The sequence below is a fragment of the Apiospora kogelbergensis genome (genome assembly GCF_038363985.1).
Source record: "Apiospora kogelbergensis strain CBS 113332 chromosome Unknown utg000008l_segment0_segment0, whole genome shotgun sequence".
In the NCBI taxonomy this organism is placed as follows: domain Eukaryota; kingdom Fungi; phylum Ascomycota; class Sordariomycetes; order Amphisphaeriales; family Apiosporaceae; genus Apiospora; species Apiospora kogelbergensis.
Window position 1 is genome coordinate 33,352 of NW_027117425.1, and position 19,157 is coordinate 52,508.

At 57.0% G+C, this 19,157-nt stretch overlaps 9 protein-coding genes across 9 annotated transcripts; 5 read left to right on the forward strand and 4 right to left on the reverse strand.

Moving 5' to 3' along the window:
• Nucleotides 1-2,721: 2,721 nt before the first annotated feature.
• On the forward strand, nt 2,722-3,491 carry PG998_011932 (Cel1 protein; the record flags this gene model as incomplete). The annotated part of the gene is made up of 2 exons (XM_066878748.1): nt 2,722-3,366; nt 3,426-3,491. The coding sequence occupies 2 exons, from the start codon at nt 2,722-2,724 to the stop codon at nt 3,489-3,491; spliced, it is 711 nt and encodes a 236-aa protein (XP_066725132.1).
• Nucleotides 3,492-3,888: 397 nt separating this feature from the next.
• Nucleotides 3,889-5,119, reverse strand: PG998_011933 (peroxisomal membrane protein PEX16; the record flags this gene model as incomplete). The annotated part of the gene is made up of 2 exons (XM_066878749.1): nt 3,889-4,413; nt 4,466-5,119. 2 exons carry the CDS (start codon nt 5,117-5,119, stop codon nt 3,889-3,891), a joined length of 1,179 nt encoding a protein of 392 aa, XP_066725133.1.
• Nucleotides 5,120-5,371: 252 nt separating this feature from the next.
• PG998_011934 (uncharacterized protein) lies at nt 5,372-5,581 on the forward strand (the record flags this gene model as incomplete). The annotated part of the gene is made up of 1 exon (XM_066878750.1): nt 5,372-5,581. One exon carries the CDS (start codon nt 5,372-5,374, stop codon nt 5,579-5,581), a length of 210 nt encoding a protein of 69 aa, XP_066725134.1.
• Nucleotides 5,582-9,672: 4,091 nt separating this feature from the next.
• PG998_011935 (uncharacterized protein) lies at nt 9,673-10,977 on the forward strand (the record flags this gene model as incomplete). The annotated part of the gene is made up of 3 exons (XM_066878751.1): nt 9,673-10,007; nt 10,071-10,434; nt 10,510-10,977. The coding sequence occupies 3 exons, from the start codon at nt 9,673-9,675 to the stop codon at nt 10,975-10,977; spliced, it is 1,167 nt and encodes a 388-aa protein (XP_066725135.1).
• Nucleotides 10,978-11,642: 665 nt separating this feature from the next.
• PG998_011936 (Alpha/Beta hydrolase protein) lies at nt 11,643-12,766 on the reverse strand (the record flags this gene model as incomplete). Its single annotated transcript, XM_066878752.1, has 3 exons — nt 11,643-11,853; nt 11,912-12,637; nt 12,702-12,766. 3 exons carry the CDS (start codon nt 12,764-12,766, stop codon nt 11,643-11,645), a joined length of 1,002 nt encoding a protein of 333 aa, XP_066725136.1.
• Nucleotides 12,767-13,377: 611 nt separating this feature from the next.
• Nucleotides 13,378-14,019, forward strand: PG998_011937 (D-tagatose 3-epimerase; the record flags this gene model as incomplete). Its single annotated transcript, XM_066878753.1, has 2 exons — nt 13,378-13,841; nt 13,917-14,019. The coding sequence occupies 2 exons, from the start codon at nt 13,378-13,380 to the stop codon at nt 14,017-14,019; spliced, it is 567 nt and encodes a 188-aa protein (XP_066725137.1).
• Nucleotides 14,020-14,270: 251 nt separating this feature from the next.
• Nucleotides 14,271-15,569, reverse strand: PG998_011938 (2OG-Fe(II) oxygenase superfamily protein; the record flags this gene model as incomplete). The annotated part of the gene is made up of 3 exons (XM_066878754.1): nt 14,271-14,960; nt 15,014-15,325; nt 15,393-15,569. The coding sequence occupies 3 exons, from the start codon at nt 15,567-15,569 to the stop codon at nt 14,271-14,273; spliced, it is 1,179 nt and encodes a 392-aa protein (XP_066725138.1).
• Nucleotides 15,570-15,991: 422 nt separating this feature from the next.
• Nucleotides 15,992-16,894, reverse strand: PG998_011939 (uncharacterized protein; the record flags this gene model as incomplete). Its single annotated transcript, XM_066878755.1, has 1 exon — nt 15,992-16,894. One exon carries the CDS (start codon nt 16,892-16,894, stop codon nt 15,992-15,994), a length of 903 nt encoding a protein of 300 aa, XP_066725139.1.
• Nucleotides 16,895-17,443: 549 nt separating this feature from the next.
• PG998_011940 (uncharacterized protein) lies at nt 17,444-18,800 on the forward strand (the record flags this gene model as incomplete). Its single annotated transcript, XM_066878756.1, has 3 exons — nt 17,444-17,565; nt 17,641-18,113; nt 18,181-18,800. The coding sequence occupies 3 exons, from the start codon at nt 17,444-17,446 to the stop codon at nt 18,798-18,800; spliced, it is 1,215 nt and encodes a 404-aa protein (XP_066725140.1).
• Nucleotides 18,801-19,157: the final 357 nt, after the last annotated feature.

The following is a 19,157-nucleotide window of genomic DNA, read 5'->3' on the forward strand; positions in this document are numbered from 1 at the left end:
CTTGCGCGCTGGTGGTGACGAAGTCAAGAAAGATGGCTTGGACAGGTGCCAATTGGAGCCCGAAGAAGGATCAGTGAAGGCCGACTGGGCTTTATGATGCTGTCAAAGGATATTTAGTGTTGTGCGTCTTTGCTGAATCTTCTCCAAGCCAAAGTTTGGCTGCAAGGAGGCCGATTCAGTTGCATCGTGCTTTATCTACTCACGTTCTGCAGATGCAAGGCGTGCTCCTGACTGCCGGTTGGTTTCCAAACAAGCGCAGCTAATTGGCTCCAGCGAAGACTGGTAGGAACGTGGGATAGATGAATTTCCATCAACCAAGCCGCACGCTCAATCGGTCCCTGGGCTCTATTTGAGGCAGCATTTCTCCAAACCTGCGACGATCTCGGATTCGTGGCTGGTTGCTGTCGCTTTGGGAATCCAGGTCGCTTGTGCTCGACGAACCATTGTCTGTCTTTCTCTGCTAGATTTACTTCCGATGGGCAGGAGCGGAAGGGTGCGGCACTGCTGCACAGCGTTACATAAACGTCACGCGGCGGAGGCGTGGGGATTTAGCCGTTGATTGCTGGGGGTCTATGATAGGGGGTTAAATGTGACAAGCATGGCGAGCAAATTGATATATGCCCGCCGAACCAAAGTTTGACGGAAATGCCAAGATTCTATTTACAAGGGATGGTCGGCTGCCAGGGGGTGGCAAAGAGGCAAGGGGCAACTGGAGGCAAGGAGATGCTAAATATAGACTACGGGCCAGCCACGGGTGAGGACTAGACTCCTGATAGAGTCTCGAAATACTGTTAAAGATATTTATCTATATGGTTCCAGAGGCCCTAGATTCCTTGCCAAGATCCTTTCTAGGTAGAACAGGTTCAAAAACCCGAAAAGGGGCTGCGTTGACACTTGCGACGATACCCCCTGGCTGAGCCCTTCCGAGACTCTCGGATAAGGAGACATCTAGGCGAAGAAGACATCATCGTAAATATTGTCACGATTGCAGCTTGGAACCTTGGAGCACGTATCTAAAAAAAAACAGATATCCTTTCAACGGAATGGAACATTAAGTATTCATCTTCAACTCGGCTCTTCTCCTGATCTCCACATTGCTGGAGAGACCCCTAGATCTTTTAATCGTCAGGATGACGAGAGCTTGATATTGTGCCAGAGCAAATATTCAAGGGTTTGATTCGGAATTGCGCGCATGTATGGAGCTGCAGCTGCTGGCTTGTACGGCGACATTAAAGATAGACAACTCGTCTCACTATAAGAAGACACATGGGTGAAAATGACTAGACTCTCAGCCCAGCGGGTGTGCCACAATCTACAGAAGGGCTGGGCTTCGGTCCTGTAGGTCAAGACATGCAGATATGTGAATGAGTTGAAGGACTTCACTCGTAGTCCCAGAACCACCGTCTCCAAGTTTAACCCTCGCAAGTTCACAAGCAATAGGGAGTGATTTCGCGACAAGTAACCGAAGCTCCAAGTATGAAACTCCACCTGAAAGAATATGAAGCCTCCCCGTATAGCCTCATGTCTCTGGCAAAACTGCCACGAGCGCCCAATAGCACGGCCACCCGGTTCTGGCGAGCCTGTATATTTCACTTGAGAGCTTTCTGAAAGATGTACTAGAAGCGGGCATGCTGCGAAGGCCGCTGCAATGCATCGTGATCTTCCAAATACTAGAAAAGTGATACCCTTGGCTACTATGTCTCTCTACCACCTCCTGTCCCAGTTCCGAATGGGGCGCTGCAGTATAAACCTTTCTCGGATGTCCTTCCGGACCTCTAGTCACAGTTGTGGCCCATTGTGTGTTGTTGATGCTCGGAGATACATCCGCATCGGCGCGGGGCCAGCCCTGTGGCTATCATCCCTATGTGTTATTCCATCAACGCACTTAGAAAACTAGTAAGGCATTTGCCAGGCGATAGGGAACCAAAAAAGGGGGGATATCAACGACATATGCAGATTACGGAGCCGCCTTCGAGGATTGGGAAAGCTCGGCGTTTTCCTCCATGATTCCCTGTTCGGGAAGGTGGATCGGCTGATTTATCCAAATTGCCTGTGGGAACTCAAGCACACAATGGTACGCTGGCATATAGACTACAGTACGTATTCTAATGGTAACGGATCTCGGAGTACCGCTCCCCGCAATGTAACGCCAAAGCTATGGGAATGCCAGTGGTAATGCTAAAGAAACATGGTGACTCCGTATCCGACGAAGCCGGACCACCTGACCAAGTCTCATCTATAGATTTGCTAGTCATATCCGTTTCTGATCACTTGTCCGTCTGCGCTTCCGTATGGGTCGCCGCAGTCCCCATCCAGGCAAGTGGCATGAACCACTCAAGTTGCTAATCAAGGTGATGCGTGATCAAAGGGGGATATCCAATCTACCTCATATCCCGGAGTAGCAACCCGTTAACCAGTTGGGCTCGCTATAGTTTGGGACCAGGACCATCGAGTGGTCAGCTTGGGTCGGAGTGTGTGTGTGCACCGTTTGTGTTCAATGTCGATCTACCGTGTCGTTCTCTCGCAGAAACATATCACCAGGGGATACCTGATAACATATGGCGCAACTTCCTGCCCCCTAAAGCTATAAGTAAGAAGTGGTGCCACGGACTACCGGACGCCAAGACCTGCTTCGCTGACCTCCCGATCTGCGCATCTCCACGCCATCGTGAGCGAACAACCAGATCACATCTTCAGCTACCGCCCCATCCCCCAAGAACGATGCAGTTCCTGCTCCCCCTCCTGGCCGCGGTCGCCCCGCTGGCCGCCGCCCACGGCGCCGTGACCAGCTACATCGTCGGCGGCAAGACGTACGCCGGCTACGAGGGCTTCTCGCCGCAGCCCAACGCGCAGATCATCCAGCGGCAGTGGCCCGACTACAACCCGATCATGACGGTGACGGACGGCAAGATGACGTGCAACGGCGGGACGTCGGCGCCGCTGTCGGCGAGCATCGCGGCGGGCGACAACATCACGGCCGTCTGGAAGCAGTGGACGCACCAGCAGGGGCCCGTCATGGTGTGGATGTACGCCTGCCCCGGCGGCTTCCAGGGCTGCGACGGCAAGGGCAAGGGCTGGTTCAAGATCGACCAGATGGGCCTGTACGGCGCCAGCATGAACAGCAACGACTGGGGCACGGGCGTCGTCTACAAGTCGCTCAAGTGGTCCAGCAAGATCCCCGCCTCCCTCAAGCCCGGCAAGTACCTCATCCGCCACGAGCTGCTCGCCCTCCACCAGGCCAACACGCCGCAGTTCTACCCCGAGTGTGCCCAGCTCGACGTCACCGGCTCCGGCTCGGCAACCCCGAGTGGCGCGTACCTGGCCTCCATCCCGGCCTACGCGAAGCAGAGCGACCCTGGTATCATGGTACGTCTGGCGGAGTCGAACGTCGCTAGATTGGACTGTGCTAACGTGATCGGTCTTAGGTTGACATTTACCAAGGAAAGGCCACGACCTACAAGTGCCCCGGTCCTGATGTTTGGACTGGATAGAGCTTTTGTAAGCAGGCATGTCTTAGTTGAACCGGGTCGTGTGGAGAGATTATGGGCTCGTCGCGGACGGCTGCACTTCTGCTCTCGTCGTAGCTACGTACCAAGACAATTGACACTCCCACCCCAGAGTTATCTCGACTCTACGTCCTAGAATTATTGCGTCTCATTCAACTTTGTGGCATCGCTTGCAGAACCAGGCATTGCAGTAGAATGCATCTTGTTCTCATTAATAAGGTATCGCTAGGTAAGTATTAGGAAAAGTATATGCTATGGTCTGTTATACAGCAGCTGGGATTGCTCGCGTCGTCCATCCACCATCCCTACTCTCTCCTCCGCCACGGCACTTGCTTCTGGCCTCTTCGTCCCAACTCAACTCCACCGCTTCTGATATTTTCGTTCACCCACTGGTACTGTAGTAGTAGTTCTCCCACAGGTACTCGTAGTCCTCGAGGATGCCGCCGACGATGCCGGGCACGCGCCTCTTGACGCCGCCGACGAAGCCCTTGACGAGGGTGTCGTAGGCCGGCCCGCGCATGGCCCACCAGCCCATGGCCCAGCCGCGCTTGGCCCACTCGTCGCGCTCGAGCGCCGTGGTGCGGAAGCTGCTGGCCGAGGAGGCGGCGCGGCGGTCGCGCAGCTGGCGCGCCGCGTACTCGAGCGACAGGCCGACCAGCCAGGGCGTCCACGAGCGCTTGTTCTTGCTGCGCGCCAGCGTCACGGCGTAGAGGAGCGGCGCCAGGATGTGCAGGATCTCGGCGGCCCGCGCGGACCCCTGCAGCGTGCTGAGCAGCTTGGTGGCGGGCTTGATGTCGTCGGCCGTGAGCACGCGGCTCAGCAGGTAGGAGCTGATGTCGCCGGGGCCCGGGAGGCTGGGCAGGCTGCTGCCCGTCCGCGGCATGGTCCATTCAGTCTCGTGGGCGGCCTTTTTTGTCGGTGGCGCCGTTCATCTCGCGCAGCAGCTCGGCGTCGTCGGCATCTTCGCCCATCAGCTCCTTGAGCGCGCTGCCGTCGTCGTCGTCGCCGGCGGCGGCGGGGGTGTCGGGGATGGGCTCGCGTTCGGGCAGGGCGGGGGTGACGAGGGGGCGCGAGCGGGTGATGCGCAGCAGCAGCAGGCGGCAGAGGGCCTTGAGGGCCTCGAGGAGGACGATGACGCGCCACCTTATCTTCTCGCCGCGGCGCTTGGCGGCCATCTCCCACAGCAGCTCGGTGTACTGGACGACCTGCAGGAGCATGGCGATGCGGCGGTAGAAGCTGCTCCGGGCGGCCCAGAAGCGGGTGTAGCGGGCGTGGGGGCTGGGGATGCGCGGGGCGAGGCCCGGGATCTGGGAGAGGGCGCGCAGCAGCACCGTGTCATGGTAGAGAGACAGCAGCTGGACGCCCGAGTGGAGGGTTTCCGAGGCGATTTCCGAGTCGCGGAAGCGGCCGGGGATGATGTAGGTCAGGGAGCGCAGGGCGCTTTCGATCTGGGACACTTGGTGGTTGTTCTTGGTGATGAAGTCGCTGTACATGTGCAGGAAGCGCGGCGGCAGCGAGAAGACGGCGTGGATGGGGTTCTTGGAGGTCGGTTTGGTATCGGAGGGGGCCGATTTCGAGGCGCTGCTGCGCGAGGGGTCTGTCGGCGTCGCCATGGTGTATTATGAGTGTGTAGCCGCCCGTTGTAGATGCAGCATTTTCTAAAACGTTCAGAGAAGAAGAAAAGGCGCCCGACGAAGCCAAGAAATGCAGGCGCACTGGATTCCTATGGCGTCAACTCAGATGGATGCGATGAGCGGTTTGGGATCATGTCACGTCGCGTCGCATCGCAATCGCATCAATCGACGTCAATGCTGGGGCTGGTATTGGGGTGGTGATTGTCAGGGTGTATGTTGTCGGTGACGACGATGTACTGCGAGACTCGATTCTCCAGTGGACTCTCCCCGTGCAAGCAGCCCGAAGTTCAGCCCCATCTGGCCCGTCCCGACTCGCCGACCAACTGCCTCGGCATCTTTTACTGGCTGCGCTTGGGCCATTTCAGTGGCTACCGTGCTGTATTTGCAGTGGCAACCAAGCTAACAGCGGGAGACCCCGTGCTGGCAGCGGACTCGACATGACTTGCACAAGCGTCATCGTCGCAACTCCATCATGGCCGTCGTCTGGTCTGGGGTATGGAATCTCTGGCAGTTCTGCTAAGTGGCAGTGGTACTGGTATTGGGCAAGTCGGGGGGACGGTCACGTGGATGGACGCTGCAAGCGATCGTGACATCGGGCAGCCTCTCACCTCTCGTCCTCCGCCAAGAGCATCGATCTCTCCAAGTCCGGGTAGTCATCTGATAGTCCTATCTTTTACCCCACTGTTATTAATCCGTCCCCCTTGATAAATACGGCTCGAGGTCGAACCGTCCATCTTTTCCAATCATCTTGTCTGCTCGTCTAGCTCTTGTCGACCGCCGCCAACGGTGACGTCGGGTTTGATCGCCATTCCCTACTTGAGGCTTGAAGTTCAAGATACAGCAGACTGCCGATCATTTCGTTCAAGGGCTGATGCCCTCCCACAATGATAACTTGTCGCTGGCTGGGTACTATACGATGAAGTGAAGTGAAGGCTGTCCGTCTCCGACATGAGCTTCTTTTTGTGCATGCCGTGGTGGAGAGCGGTTGGGGTCGCGGCATTTTCTGCCTTCGCCGCCGCTGCCTTCGCGGGAGATGCCGTCGGTCCTCACTACGTTGGACTACTCTGCAACTGCCATGCCTAAGCTTCTACTTCCTATCGTGCACTCATTTGGCTAACCGTCTTGTGACCCAGGTCTTCCAGATCCACTCTGTACAACCTGCTATGCTACTGTGCAGGGAGTCTATGGCCATCAGGGCTTGACGGTGCAGAAAGCCCCAGACGCAATCATGGTTCGGGATTCAGGGAGAGCAGATAAGCCTAGCAGGCTCGTCGGGGGCCAAACTACTGTGAGACTCGCGCGGCCTGGGCCTGGGCCTGGAGAAGTCGCTGAGTCTGTTGCCCTGGGTCTGTCAAGACTGCCTAGTTACATGACCAATGAGGTGAATGATATCGGCCGTGGCATGTTGTTCGTACAGTAGCAGAAACAGAAGCAGGAGCCGAAGCGGGTAGCCTATCGGTTGGTGCCTCGACGGCCGCCATGCCAGGCCAAATTGGGGGGTTTTGCCAGCTCCCTTCCGTCCTCTGAAACTTGCTCCTGCGTGAGTGGCAATGTGATCGCTGCTCTGGGTGTCCATCGCCGACAATGCCTCTGCCTGCCGCGCCCTGACACGAGCTGCCTGTCTTGCAGTCCCGGCTGTATCGTTGTCGTGCATTGGTCCATTGGTTCAACTTGCCAACATCTACCGAAGCTTTGGGGTTTGTGCTGTATACCCGACCTGGATGGAGAGCCTGCCACGTCAGCTCAGCTTCCTCCGGCAGGCAAGCTTGCCCCCTGGACTTCCTCACATCTCATTTCGAGCACAGGGCTCACCTTGAGGTTCCTCCAGATCATGATGTCTCGATTGATGTGGCAACCCATATTTGATAAGAAGGACATTCCAGCCATGCTAGCCTGGCCGCCCAGGAACGCCGAGTCGGATGGGATCCATCTCTTATCCCAGAACGCCATGGTCTCGACTCATGTCGCTGCATGCTGCATTATCTGTCACTTCTGAGCGAGAGGTATCGGTCCGTTCCAGAGGACATGTGGTGCATGGAGAAGGCGCCTGGTCATCCAATATTGCCTTGACAATAATACCACGCCGACACGATACGACACGACACGACGCTGCATCTATGGGATCGTCGCATTGCCCCGGGTGCCAAGCGGTCTAGATACCCGAGGCAGTCGAGCCCCGACGGCCAAGTAAGGAAGCACCAAGCAGCAAGCACCATATGACCCTGCGGAGCACACATGAACCTGCAGCGCCTGCATGCGTTATGAGTTATGACTTATTTCGGTTCTTTCCTGCTCCCCCAAGTGACGTGTGGATGAGACACGAGTGCATCATCGGTATAGTATCTGATAGGCTCGCATTTCCCGACTGGGAAAGAATAAGCTTTACCCCAGAACGCCGGTCTGCTAGCGCCTGCCCGGAGCAGCACTAATAGACGACGCCAGGCCCAAAGAGGGGCTGTCAGTCGCATTCCCTGAGGCTCCATTGCTCGCGCCGGGGTGCTCGGGGTCCACGACCTGGGACGGGGAACACGGGCACAATCTCCAACAAGTCAGTAGATGAACCGTGCAACCAGACGCTCTCATTCGAGAACGCGGTGAACTGGGAGGGTGGGTGCGATTACGTCGGCCCTGGCTGGGCGTGCGTGTGCGTGAGAAGAAAGAAAAAGGCAGCAAGAGGGACGGGCATATGGGCGATCCAGGTGCATCGAGCATCATGCATCTTGCCGTCGGTTTCCTTGGTTTGGTATGGATCTGACGGTCAGAAATTAGGTAGGTACCTGACGCTGCAGCAGGTTGCAGGGCGGCGTTGCTGGGCCTCGCTATGCCGGAGATAACCACTGAAGGATGGGGTTTATCTCGTGTTTTACCCCAACATGTGATAAGCTTCTCGGGTTACTCTGGGTTTGTCTGGCCTTTATCTCCGTTATCGGTATGCCTAGACCTTCCCGGATCCTGGAGATCTCACCCTCTCTGCCTCTTGTTGCCCTGGTCCCGTCTGCCAACTGCCGCCGTCCATAGCCACCGAGCTGGCGCCACAGTCGGCCATGGGTCACAGGACGACCCCGTGCTACCAAGCATGGGTTTCCCTCATGTAATAACAAGCTCATCGCATCTCATCTCGGCGGAGGTTTGCATGCCGCATAAGCAGGCAGTAGTAATTGGAGTTGCTTGTCAGCATCCAGAATCGGCACCGGCACCAGCACTGGCATCAACATCGAGACCGCCAGCGCTGGTGGCAAACCGTGTATGGCTGCTCCCCTAGTATTGTTCTATTCTAGTTTCCGTCTATCGATCTAATAGTTAGACTTGCCCCATGAATCACTGGGACAAGTCCCATTACTGCTCCATGTGTCGTTTCCCTATCTCTCCTCTATCTGGAAGCCGAGCTGAGGCTCCACATTTGATCGTCAGCTTGACCCGGGACGGATAGATAACTCCGTTTTGCCAACTCGCCCAAGAGATTATACTCCCTCGATGCTGTTTTTGGGGGGGATAAGGCACTGGTGCATGAGGTTTGCTTGGACTTGCTGCTTTGCTATTCTGGCCCTGCCCCCCCAGCCCAGCTGAGGTGTCATCGCGGAGCGCACTTGGGATGCCGCTTTTAAAATCCGCTTCCAGACCCCGGCCGGTAACGCTCCTGCGCCCCTCCACACCTCGACCTACATTGGGGAGCCGCCTGATAACTCTCGACCGCACTGACACGGGGATGGAGTCAGCTCGCAGCTCGCTCTCCCTCCCACCATGCTGCTTGGCCAAACGAGCAATAGAGTTCGCGACCCTCGTCTTTTTTCGTCTTTTCGTCTTTTTTCGCTCGGTTCGGCCGCATCACCTTCGCTGTCCCAAGCGGCCAAGGCTCCCCCAACTGGCCCGATTGCCCCTTGGTAGAGTTGGTCCGCCCTGCAGTGCTGCTTTTAGCCCTCTCGCCATCATGCCTGAACCTGACACATCTCGTCGCTGCTTTCCATCTCCATCGCCGCCTGCTCCTCGTCCTCCACCCCTCGCTTAGTCCTACACACTCTACGATGTGCTTGTTCTCCTCCCACCAGAGATGCCGGGCTTCCCTCTCTGCTCTCGTTGATATCGCTCCCCGGGGGTGTTGCCCATCGACGATTTAGTCTATCGTCACAATATGGTTCGTCTCCAGCGCGAACGCGGGGGCGCCACGAAAGAAAGGGACTAATACGGGTGGGCCACATGCGAACACCTAACTCGTGAATTCATCATAGATAAGGCCTAGGCGCATCCGTCGTGGTAAGCTTCACGAAAAAGGATAAAAGGGTCGTCGATGCTAAGGTTTAGAACACCTTGTTGATCCATCCCAGTCCCTCCTCCTCCTCATCACCATTGACAGCCATCATCTGCCCGATACCTGCTCTATATTCTCGACGTATCATTGCCAATATCATCCTGCTTACTGCTTTCTTCTTCCCGCCCATCAGAGCCTTTGTCGGTGTCTTGCCTCCACACACACGTATCAGATATATTCTTAATAGAAGCAGTTTATACCCTGAGAAAACAACCCTATACTTACCATGGCGGCCGCCGATGTCATGCCCTTTGCTGTGGAACCCAAGCCCAGCTACAAACCCATCATCGTAGAACCGCAGCAGGCCCCCTTGGGCAAGGATGAGTTCAATGCCAGCAAGCACCTGAGCTTCCAGCAGTCGCCCAAGGTGTGGAGCATGAAGGACCTGGGTCTGCCCGAGAACACGGGCATCTCCCCGGTGGCTGTGTCAGAACCGTTCCCCCTTTTCACGCAGGAGGCTGTGATGAGGATGAGACAGGAGGTCCTCTGTCCCGAGGTCCTCCAGAACTGCAAGTACTCGAGCAACTTGGCCCAGTGCCAGCTTCGAGGCTTTGCCAACAAGTACGTTCCCTTTTTTTTCTGGGTTGAAACAAGTCCACGGAAGCTTACATATTACCATGACAGATACGCACCATTCGTATATGACGCCTGGAAGAGCCCAGACACCCTGGCCATCATCTCCAAGATTGCCGGCATCGAGTTGGTGCCGGAGATGGACCTGGAGATTGCCCACATCAACATCTCGGTCAAGTCCGAGCAGGAGCGCAAGGAGGAGCTGGAGGCATTTGAGGACCGCGCCCAGTACGAGGCCGACGAGGGCATCGCCGGATGCCCCTGGGAGGACAACAAGCCCATCGTCGACTGGCACACGGATAGCTACCCCTTTGTGTGCGTGACAATGTTGAGTGACTGCACCACCATGATTGGTGGCGAGACGGCTCTCCGGACCGGTACCGGGGAGATCATGAAAGTCCGCGGGCCTCAGATGGTAAGTTTTGCGACTGTCTTTCCTACGCCTGTCAAACGCTCCAGGGACGCGCCACATACTAACCCGACGGGACAGGGCTGCGCCGTGGTCCTCCAGGGCCGCTACATCGAGCACCAGGCGCTGCGGGCGCTGGGCACGGCGGAGCGCATCAGCATGGTGACGTCGTTCCGGCCGCGCAACCCGATCGTGCGGGACGACACGGTGCTGACGACGGTGCGGCCCATCTCGAACCTGCCGGAGCTGTACAACCAGTTCTGCGAGTACCGGCTCGAGATGCTCGAGGAGCGGGTGCGCGGCCAGCTGCGGCTGCTGCGCGAGGCCAACGGCCACCAGCGCCACATCGCCACGGTCAAGCTCAAGGCCTTCCTGGCCGAGCAGGAGCGCTTCCTCGCCCACATGAACCGCGAGATGGTCGACGACAGCCAGGTCGTCTTCGGCGACATCGACGACTCCCACCTCCTCACCCCGTCCAAGGAGAAGGAAAAGAACGACGAGGACGGAGGGGCGGCTCTTTCGCAGCAGCAGCAGCAGCAGCAGCAGTAGGGCGAGAAGCGCGCTCGTTTCGGGTAGAGAGCTTCGTGTGAGGAGGAGGAGGTCTTGGTTGGGCTCTTTTGGACTTTTGCTTGTTGTCTTTGCTTTTGAGATGTCTATTTAGCGTGTCGATCCTTGTTACGATGGCTGAATGCGAGTGCTTTTCATGTTAGTAGTAGTTACTATTCACGCAAGGTGGCGTGGCTTTGGGGAACTAGTTCAAATCAACAACATGCACATGGCTTTGCCTTGACTGTCAATGATCGTATGTGACTTGGAACGTGAGTACGAACGTAATAAACATTATTCTCGAATCGGTGTCGAGCGAACTCCTTTTGTATGAATTGTCATATCGACCATGGACAAAACATCGTAAGAGACTTGAGATTTGAGTCCTTTCCCGTCGTACGTTCTATGCCCAACTCTTCCCAAAAGGGAATTTTTATCCCGTCAGGGGGAATCCACTTGGTGTCTGAGATACCTAGGACGAATGCGGTGTAGCCGGTTCCTAAGAAGCTATTCATATACTATATCCACAGTTGCAGGACTCTAGCGTGACATATCTAGAGCGTCTTCGGAACCACTCAATGCTTCAGTCAAGTTGTATATACCAGTCTTATTGTTTTGGGCATTGCACTGCATCTTGAGCAATCTGACCCCGAGCCCCCGCCCCAAATTTAGGTCTTCAGCCAGGCATCCCGCACAAAGTCCAGAGCCCCGGGTGCATGCGTCTCCCACGAAGGCGGGTGGAGGTCGAAGGCGTGGTCTTCCCCTTCGCCCACATCGAACCGCAACGTGGTTTTGGGCAACCTCTCCGTTATCAAGTCCGCGAAGGCCCGGGAAGTTCGGATGTGGACGACACTATCCTGGTCACCATGCAGGATCCAGCTGGTAAACCTGTCAGTCAAATCGATATCGAAGTGGTTTGTGACAAGAACCAACTTACACCTTCTTTGGCAGCCTCGCACCCGCCTTGAGCCGTTCGAGCGGCAGGAACTCGGGCCGCATGAGCTTGGCGTTGTCGATGACCAGTGAGTAGAAAATCCCGTGCTGCGCGGCCGCGACGCAGAACGGTGTTCGCTCGGCGCCGGCCTTGGTGGTCACGCCAGCCTTGCGCGTCTCTTCTATCCACGCCGCCGCCACCTCGCGGCTGAGGATCTGGTCCTGGGGAAAGCGGAGTATCGTCGGCTCGTCTGGTCCTGGTCCTTCAAGGATGATGGGATCCTGGGGATCGACAAAGGGGTAGGCCATGGCGAGGGCGGAGATGTCATCCGGGTGGGAGAGCGCCAGCTGCGAAGCTCCGTAGCCGCCCGCAGAGCTGCCTGCAAGGAGAACCTTGGCCAAGTCGAACGAGTGGCCGGGGACCAGACGATTTAGAGAAGCCTCCAGCATGCCCGAGCGTGTCCACTGCCAGAAGTCCTCGAGGTCCTCGACTACGTCGATGATCCCCCGGGCGCTGGGCAGGAGTCGGTGGTCCGCGGACACGATGATGGCCGAGTTCTTCACGGCCAAGTCGGCAATCCAGGGCGAGAAGAAGGTGGGGAATAGCGAATGGCCGGTCACGAGGAAGCCCCCGTGGATGTTGATGATCAGGGGGTGGGCGGTCCCGGGGTCTAATACCTTTGGGACTAGGATAGCGGCCTGGATCTTATGTCCGTCAACCATCTTGTACCTATACAGCGAATTAGCACTCAGAGAAGTTGTCACAAATACCCGGTACGTCATGGCAAGCTCACGTTTCCTCGGTGATATTGAATGGATCGAAGACCGACTCATCAGGCCATTGGGTCGTGTTTGACATCTTGGAGTATTGCTTCAGGGGTTCGGAGTACGGTTATAGAACGTGGAGTAATGCGATGGTCGGGCTTCAAGATGGTGTGAGTTTGTATGGCATTTCGTGAATCTCAAAACTCCCTTCGAACAGCAGCTCGTGTTCTATTTATACACGCCAGCATTGAGTACATACGGTCTTTGAGATCCATGTTGGCATATGGATTAATCCAAGTTCCTGAAGGCGGGTTATCACAAGCCGCTATGCATACGACCTTTGCGGCGACGACGTTACGACATTACTAATTTGACGGATACTCCCAGGCCGGCGGACCGTAAGTTTCCGCTTAGTCATCAAAATCCCTGACATTGCGGTGGCACCACTCGAGGGATGCGACAAGGGACAACTTAAACAAGGCAATGGAGGGATACCTACATCATTAGCAGAATGTCGATTACGGCGATCACGGAATCGGACCGTCCATCCTGTATTTCCAAGACAATCATGAACCATGGGAATCACCTCGGCTGTTTGTGCCACTTGAATTGTTCTATTTAAATCTGGTCTATCCTGCAACCAATGTGTCAGTTGTTTCTCTCTTCCCTTGACACTTCACTACACCCTAGCACAAAATCCCCAATATGCATCTTTGCGCCCACAACTGGATGCGCCCTGAACCACTCGAGCACAGCCTACGCCGCCTCAGCAGCTTAGGATACACCAGCATCGAGCTTGCCGGCGAGCCGGACTGGTACCCAGTGGAGGAGACGCGTGCCCTACTCCAAAAGTACAACATCCGATGCTGGGGCACCGTGACGATCCAGTACGGCACCCGCGACCTGACAGCGGCCGACCCGGCGCAGCGCCGGGCGACAGTGCAGTACATGAAGGACGTCGTGGCGCTGTCGGCGGCGCTGGGCGGCGAGATCACGACCGTCGTCCCGGACCTCGGGCTCCACGTCGTCCCTGTCGTCGCGCTGCTGCTTGACTTGTTCCTGCTCAGCCCGCCTTGGACGATTTGGGGGCGCGAGTCCCTGGCGCTCGGCGCGGGGATGATGTTTGCCTATTGGGCGTGGCTGGAGTACTGCTTCTCCCAAAACGGATGGTAAGTGGCGTTTTGCTTTCTGACGTCCACGAATTTATCCAATGGGTAGGTTTGGCTCATTGGTATGTTGTCTAGGTATCCGTACCCGGTATTGAACAACATGTCAACGACAAAGATGGCCGTTACCTGCCTCGCTACGGCAGGCTTGATCGCGGGCAATTGTGAAATACTGAAGTAGTTAGACAAGTGAAAGGAAACGCCAAAACTCACTCTGGGAGGACAGTGTTCTCATCGAGGCCGTCATCTGGAACAGAAATGGAATTTCTGGAAATTTCAGGACCACTGCGAAGATCAAAAATTCACAGTGAAAACCGAAGTAGAGATTGACCAAGTACGGATGCGAGGAGACCAAAAGGTACGATAGATGCCAATAGTAAACACAACCCAAAAAGATGAAAAGTCCAAGTCGTTAGACACGTCGCAACCACATCATCTGGCCTCATCGACAATCTTCAGGTTGCCGACCTGGAATACCTGCCCCGTGCGATCGGCATAGTCACCATGACCGTGGTAATCTTTGACGCGCTCTCTCACATACATCCTCCCCGTGACCGTTTCCTCGCCCATCTCGAGGCCACCCTTCCCCTCCTCGCCGCCGCAGGTCACCAGCCCCAGCCTCTGAAGCAAGGGAGACGCCGCCGCCGGCTTGATCTCGGCATCGTCCCCAGGCCGCACGAAGTAAAAGAGCCCGACCCGGTTCGCGTCGAGCTGGTCCGGCGGCGGGCGCACGACGCGGTGCGTCGTCGACCTGAGGTAGGAGGCAGACCAGAAGTCGAGGGCGTCGCCCACGTTGCAGACGATGCCGGCGTCGTCGTCGTCGTCGACCGGCGGCACGTACCTCCACCCCTCTTCCTCGTCGTCGTGCCCGGCCGTCTTGATCTGCAGCCCCGCGACGTTCTGGCTCCAGAGCAGCGTCAGCGTGCCGAAGTCGGTGTGCGCGCGCGCCCACGTGTTGGCGACGCGGGCGTCGTCGGCCAAGGGGCGGGGGCGGTAGCTCATGTAGCGCAGGTGGTCGTCGCTGGGGCTGGCGTAGCGGTGCTGGGCCGCGAAGAACGCAGGCGGGAGCTCGAGGATGAGGGCGCAGAGCTCCAGGAGTTGCAGGGCAACGTCCAGGGCTTTCTGTTGAAACCAGTCAGCCGTCTACATCCTTTTCCTCTGGTTCGTTGTCTTACCCGCGAGAAAGCTTCAATCTCGTCCTGGAAGGGGTTGAAAAAGGGGTGTCGAGCTTCCTGCTCGTATAGCTCGGTGAACTTGGCGTGGTTCCACTGCTCGACGTTGTTTCGGACCTCGGTACCCCGGATGGTCGCCTCGTAGATCTCCCGGTAGCCGAAGTAGTTGCCGTTGGCAAAATCACACTTGTAGTCGGGTTTGGCCTTCTCCTCGTGCGGGAGCTGGAAGAAGGCTTGCGCGATGTCGTACTGCCGCTGCACTTCCTCGCGTGAGATACTGGTTCCCACGACGCTGAAGAAGCCGGTATTATGGATCTTTGGGTGTCATATGGTCAGTGAAGAGGCTCGGGGATTAGGGGTGCGTGTTCTGATGCGAGCGTACCGCATCCCGTAGTTCGTCAGCGAGCTTCTCCTTCCCACCGGGTTCATCGAATGTGGACAAATCGATGGTCTGGATGTCTGCCCAGGGAAGATCATGCTTCGTCTTCTCCGGGCGGTGCCATTTCGGCAACTCTGGCTTGGAAATCCCTTCCGTTCGTAGAGTTTGTTCGGGAGCCATCAGTATGAAATCGGAAACGTCTTGATATCGGTATGTAAAATCAAGAACCGTAAAGTGAGCTCACTGTTCAAGCGCGGGGTATCTTCTTTATATATACAATAGGGTGATCTTGGACTGACGTCGCCGTGTTGGAGACGTCGGGGGTGAACCATATTGGGGTCATTCAACCAACGGTTTTCCCCTCTCCGCATCACGCAATCCCGACGATGTATGTGGTGCCCATCCCACGTATGGGAGAAACTGTACAGCCATGGAGCGTTTGCGCAAATTCGGTACCACTCGGGTCTCGAACCAGACATCCATGTCCTAAATCACGCTTATTCACCGACCCCTGAATGACAGCCCCTATACCACCAAATGAACGCCAAAACTCCTTGCCCAGCCGATCATTACTCATAATAGCCCAGCACCGAGAAAGGTGCCTACGATGACTCGAGTTCAAGCACCTGTCGTAATCCTGCCTCGGCAGCCCTAAACCAGCGCCCTCTCTCCTCCAGGTCGTCTTCGACGCCACCCACGGCACCCTCCTTCCGACGCTGGGACTCCCTCGCGGCGGCTGTACTGTTGGTGCGCTTGGCCTCGAGCGGTTGAAGCTCGGCCTGCAGCCTGTCGAGCTCCTTCTTCTTGCGGGGCACTTGGTTCTGCAGCTGCTCGAGCGTGCGCTCCAGCTCGTCCCGGCGCCTCTTCCTGGCCTCGACCAGGTCCACGGTTTTCTGCAGCGGCAAGTTCATGTCCGGATTTTCGTGTAGCCGGCCTGCGTGTTCCTCGCGCAGCTCCTGAACCCTCTCTTCCAGTCCGGCGATCTGGGTGGGCAGCTCCTCGAGCTTCGCCGTGTCGAGCTGGACGGTCTGGTAGCGTTCGGCGAGCTCGCGCCCCTTGCGCTCGAGCTCCGCGACCATGGCGACGACCTCGGTCTTGAGGGCCTTGAGCTCGGCCTTGGCGGAGGCATTCTGGAGCTCGAGGTCGAGGTTCTCCTGCGGGGAGACGATGAGGGGCGGGTCGCCGACGATGGCGCGGATGAACTTTTCTTTCGTGACCTGCTCGACGTAGCTGAAGCGCAGCTTGGCGAACAGCTCGCGGTAGTGCGTCAGGTCGGCCTCGAGCGAGGCCGGCGTCGGCGCGTCGAGCGAGGCGCTGGACACGTCCGACGTGCGCTGCTGTTGCGACGGCTGCTGGGCGGACGAGATGTCGGTCGAGATGGGCTCGGATAGGCGGATGATGCTGAGCTCGTGCTTGGCGTTGAGTTGCTTGATGGCTTCCAGGACCTCGCCGGGCGATTGGGGGCGCGGGGCCTTTGGCGACTTGGGAGTTTTTGCTTTAGCCATGACTATTGGACTGCTTTGGCATGAGATGTGGTGTGTTCTGGTGTGAAAGAGACTGAATGTTTTTGTCCCGAGTCGGCGCGGGTGGTATTGATGGTGATTTGTTTTCATTTACCTCGATCTGGTTAGTGGGGTCGGCAACGCCCTGTAGCCCGTAAACCCCTCCTTCTTCCAGCACCTGATTTGCTATCAGCAGCGCTGTAGGTCTTGCTAAACCCCCTAGCCAGGCCCACTCCCCCACTTACGTCAAAGGCCCATCAGTGGCATAAGGAAGAGGGTCCAGATCCGAGCAGTCAATCCATTGACCAAATCAATCAATCAATCAATCCCAGACTCCTCTTTGAATATGACAAGAGTCTCCGACTTCCATGTCGATCTCTCAGATACCCATCTCCGAAACCCGGACGTGCCAGTCCATTTTTGATGCCATGTGAGGGAGAGTCACCTTGGACGCTTTTAACTTTTCGCTTTTTGGCCGCTGCTCGCTTTCTCCGGTACAGACTGCTAGGACCTGGACATTGACGATTGAAGTCCCTGCCGCCTTAACAAACCATGCCGCCTAAACATGAGCTCCTCACCGACGACTATGTCGCCGAAGTCCTCGCCAAAGAAGCCGCCGATTGCTCGCTGAAGTATTCCGCCATGGGCCTCGAAGCATTCAACCAGCCGACCAAGTATGTACCGCATTGCCTACACCACGACCGCCAAACCCGCCCGCCATGTTTGTTTGCTAACCACAACAACTTTAGGCGTCCAGCGCACCAGCCCAAGCCCAACACCCGCTTCCTCAACTCCATCATTCGAGACACGACCAGCCACAACCGCGCCTTGCTCGCCAAGGAAGCCGCCGACTCGGCCGAGCGCCTCCGCAGTCTCGAGCGCGCCAAAGAGAAGGAGCGCCTGTCCGAGCAAGATCGGCAGAAGAGACAGCGGCCCGGCCCGACAGATACGAGGAAGCGTATGCTCGGCGACATCGCTGCCATCATCGGTGACTCGTCTAAGAGGCGCAAGCTCGACAACGGCACCGACCGCTCTGCCAGGCCACGATCTACAAAGGAGAAGGAGACATCGGACGCGCCGAAAGAGCTGAAGATCAAGGGCAGGAGCACGAGGAACGATGAGGATAACCCCGAGTCCCGGTCCAGCCACAGAAACGCTAGGAAGGAGCTGTTTGCCGACCCGAGCGACGCAAGGGATTCCGCCACCACATCCGGCCACAGAAGTTCCACCCGAGAACTTTTTGCCGATCACGACGAGAAACATGGCTTAACACGCCCACATCGACACAGATCTCATTCGCGAGATCGCCGCGACCGAGACGCTGAGCCCAGAAGCTCTTCCAGTCGACATCACCACCATTCCACACGAGACCGGCACCGTCATGGGGGAATCCTCGAGCGGCAAGCATCGGGAACGTCGCGAGTCCCATAGCAAAGACGCCTCGTCCCCTCGCCGCTCGCACTCACGCCGACATCGCTCTCCCGAGCCGCGCCACAATGATTCGGACTCGGATACGTTGGAAGATCTCATCGGTCCGGCGCCGCCCTCGCAACCACAGCCTGTCCGCAAGCGTGGCCGAGGCGCCGTCGCGGACAGCTCCGGGATCGACCGCCGGTTTGCTTCCGACTACGATCCCAAGGTGGACGTTGCCCTCGACGCCGACGCCGAAGACGACGATTGGGGTACCTCGTTGGAGGCGCTGAAGGACCGCCAGCGCTGGAAGCAGCAGGGGGGCGACCGTCTCCGTGCCGCCGGGTTCAGTGAAGAACAGGTCAAGAAATGGGAGCGAGGCGGCCAAGACGGATGGGGCAACCGAGAGGAGGACGTACGCTGGGTCAAACATTCCGAAGAACGAGAATGGGACCGCGGCAAGACGGGTACTCTACTGGGGAATGGAACTCTGGATTAGGGACCTGGAATTCCGACTCGGTCTGCTATCTGGACTGCTCCTCGTCAACGCCACCAGGACTTGCAGTTGGGCCAACGGGTTTCATTGCCGACCAGTATACCGGAGGAATGGTATCTCATTCGAGGCTCGTATGATTAAAGCATTGCATAGGGAGAGGGAGTTTAGGGGGTTTGTTTTCGCTGGACCTTTCTGCTTTTGGACCTTTGTTTGTGGAGGGCCTGGGTCGTTTCTAGGGGGGTAGGGTTGCATGAGAAGAGAGTTATTGCCGTTCGCATAGGTTAAGTACATCAGAGACTTGCAAGTTGTTTGGAACGACCAACGAATGGATTCATAAAACCCACGCTTAGCGTACATCTA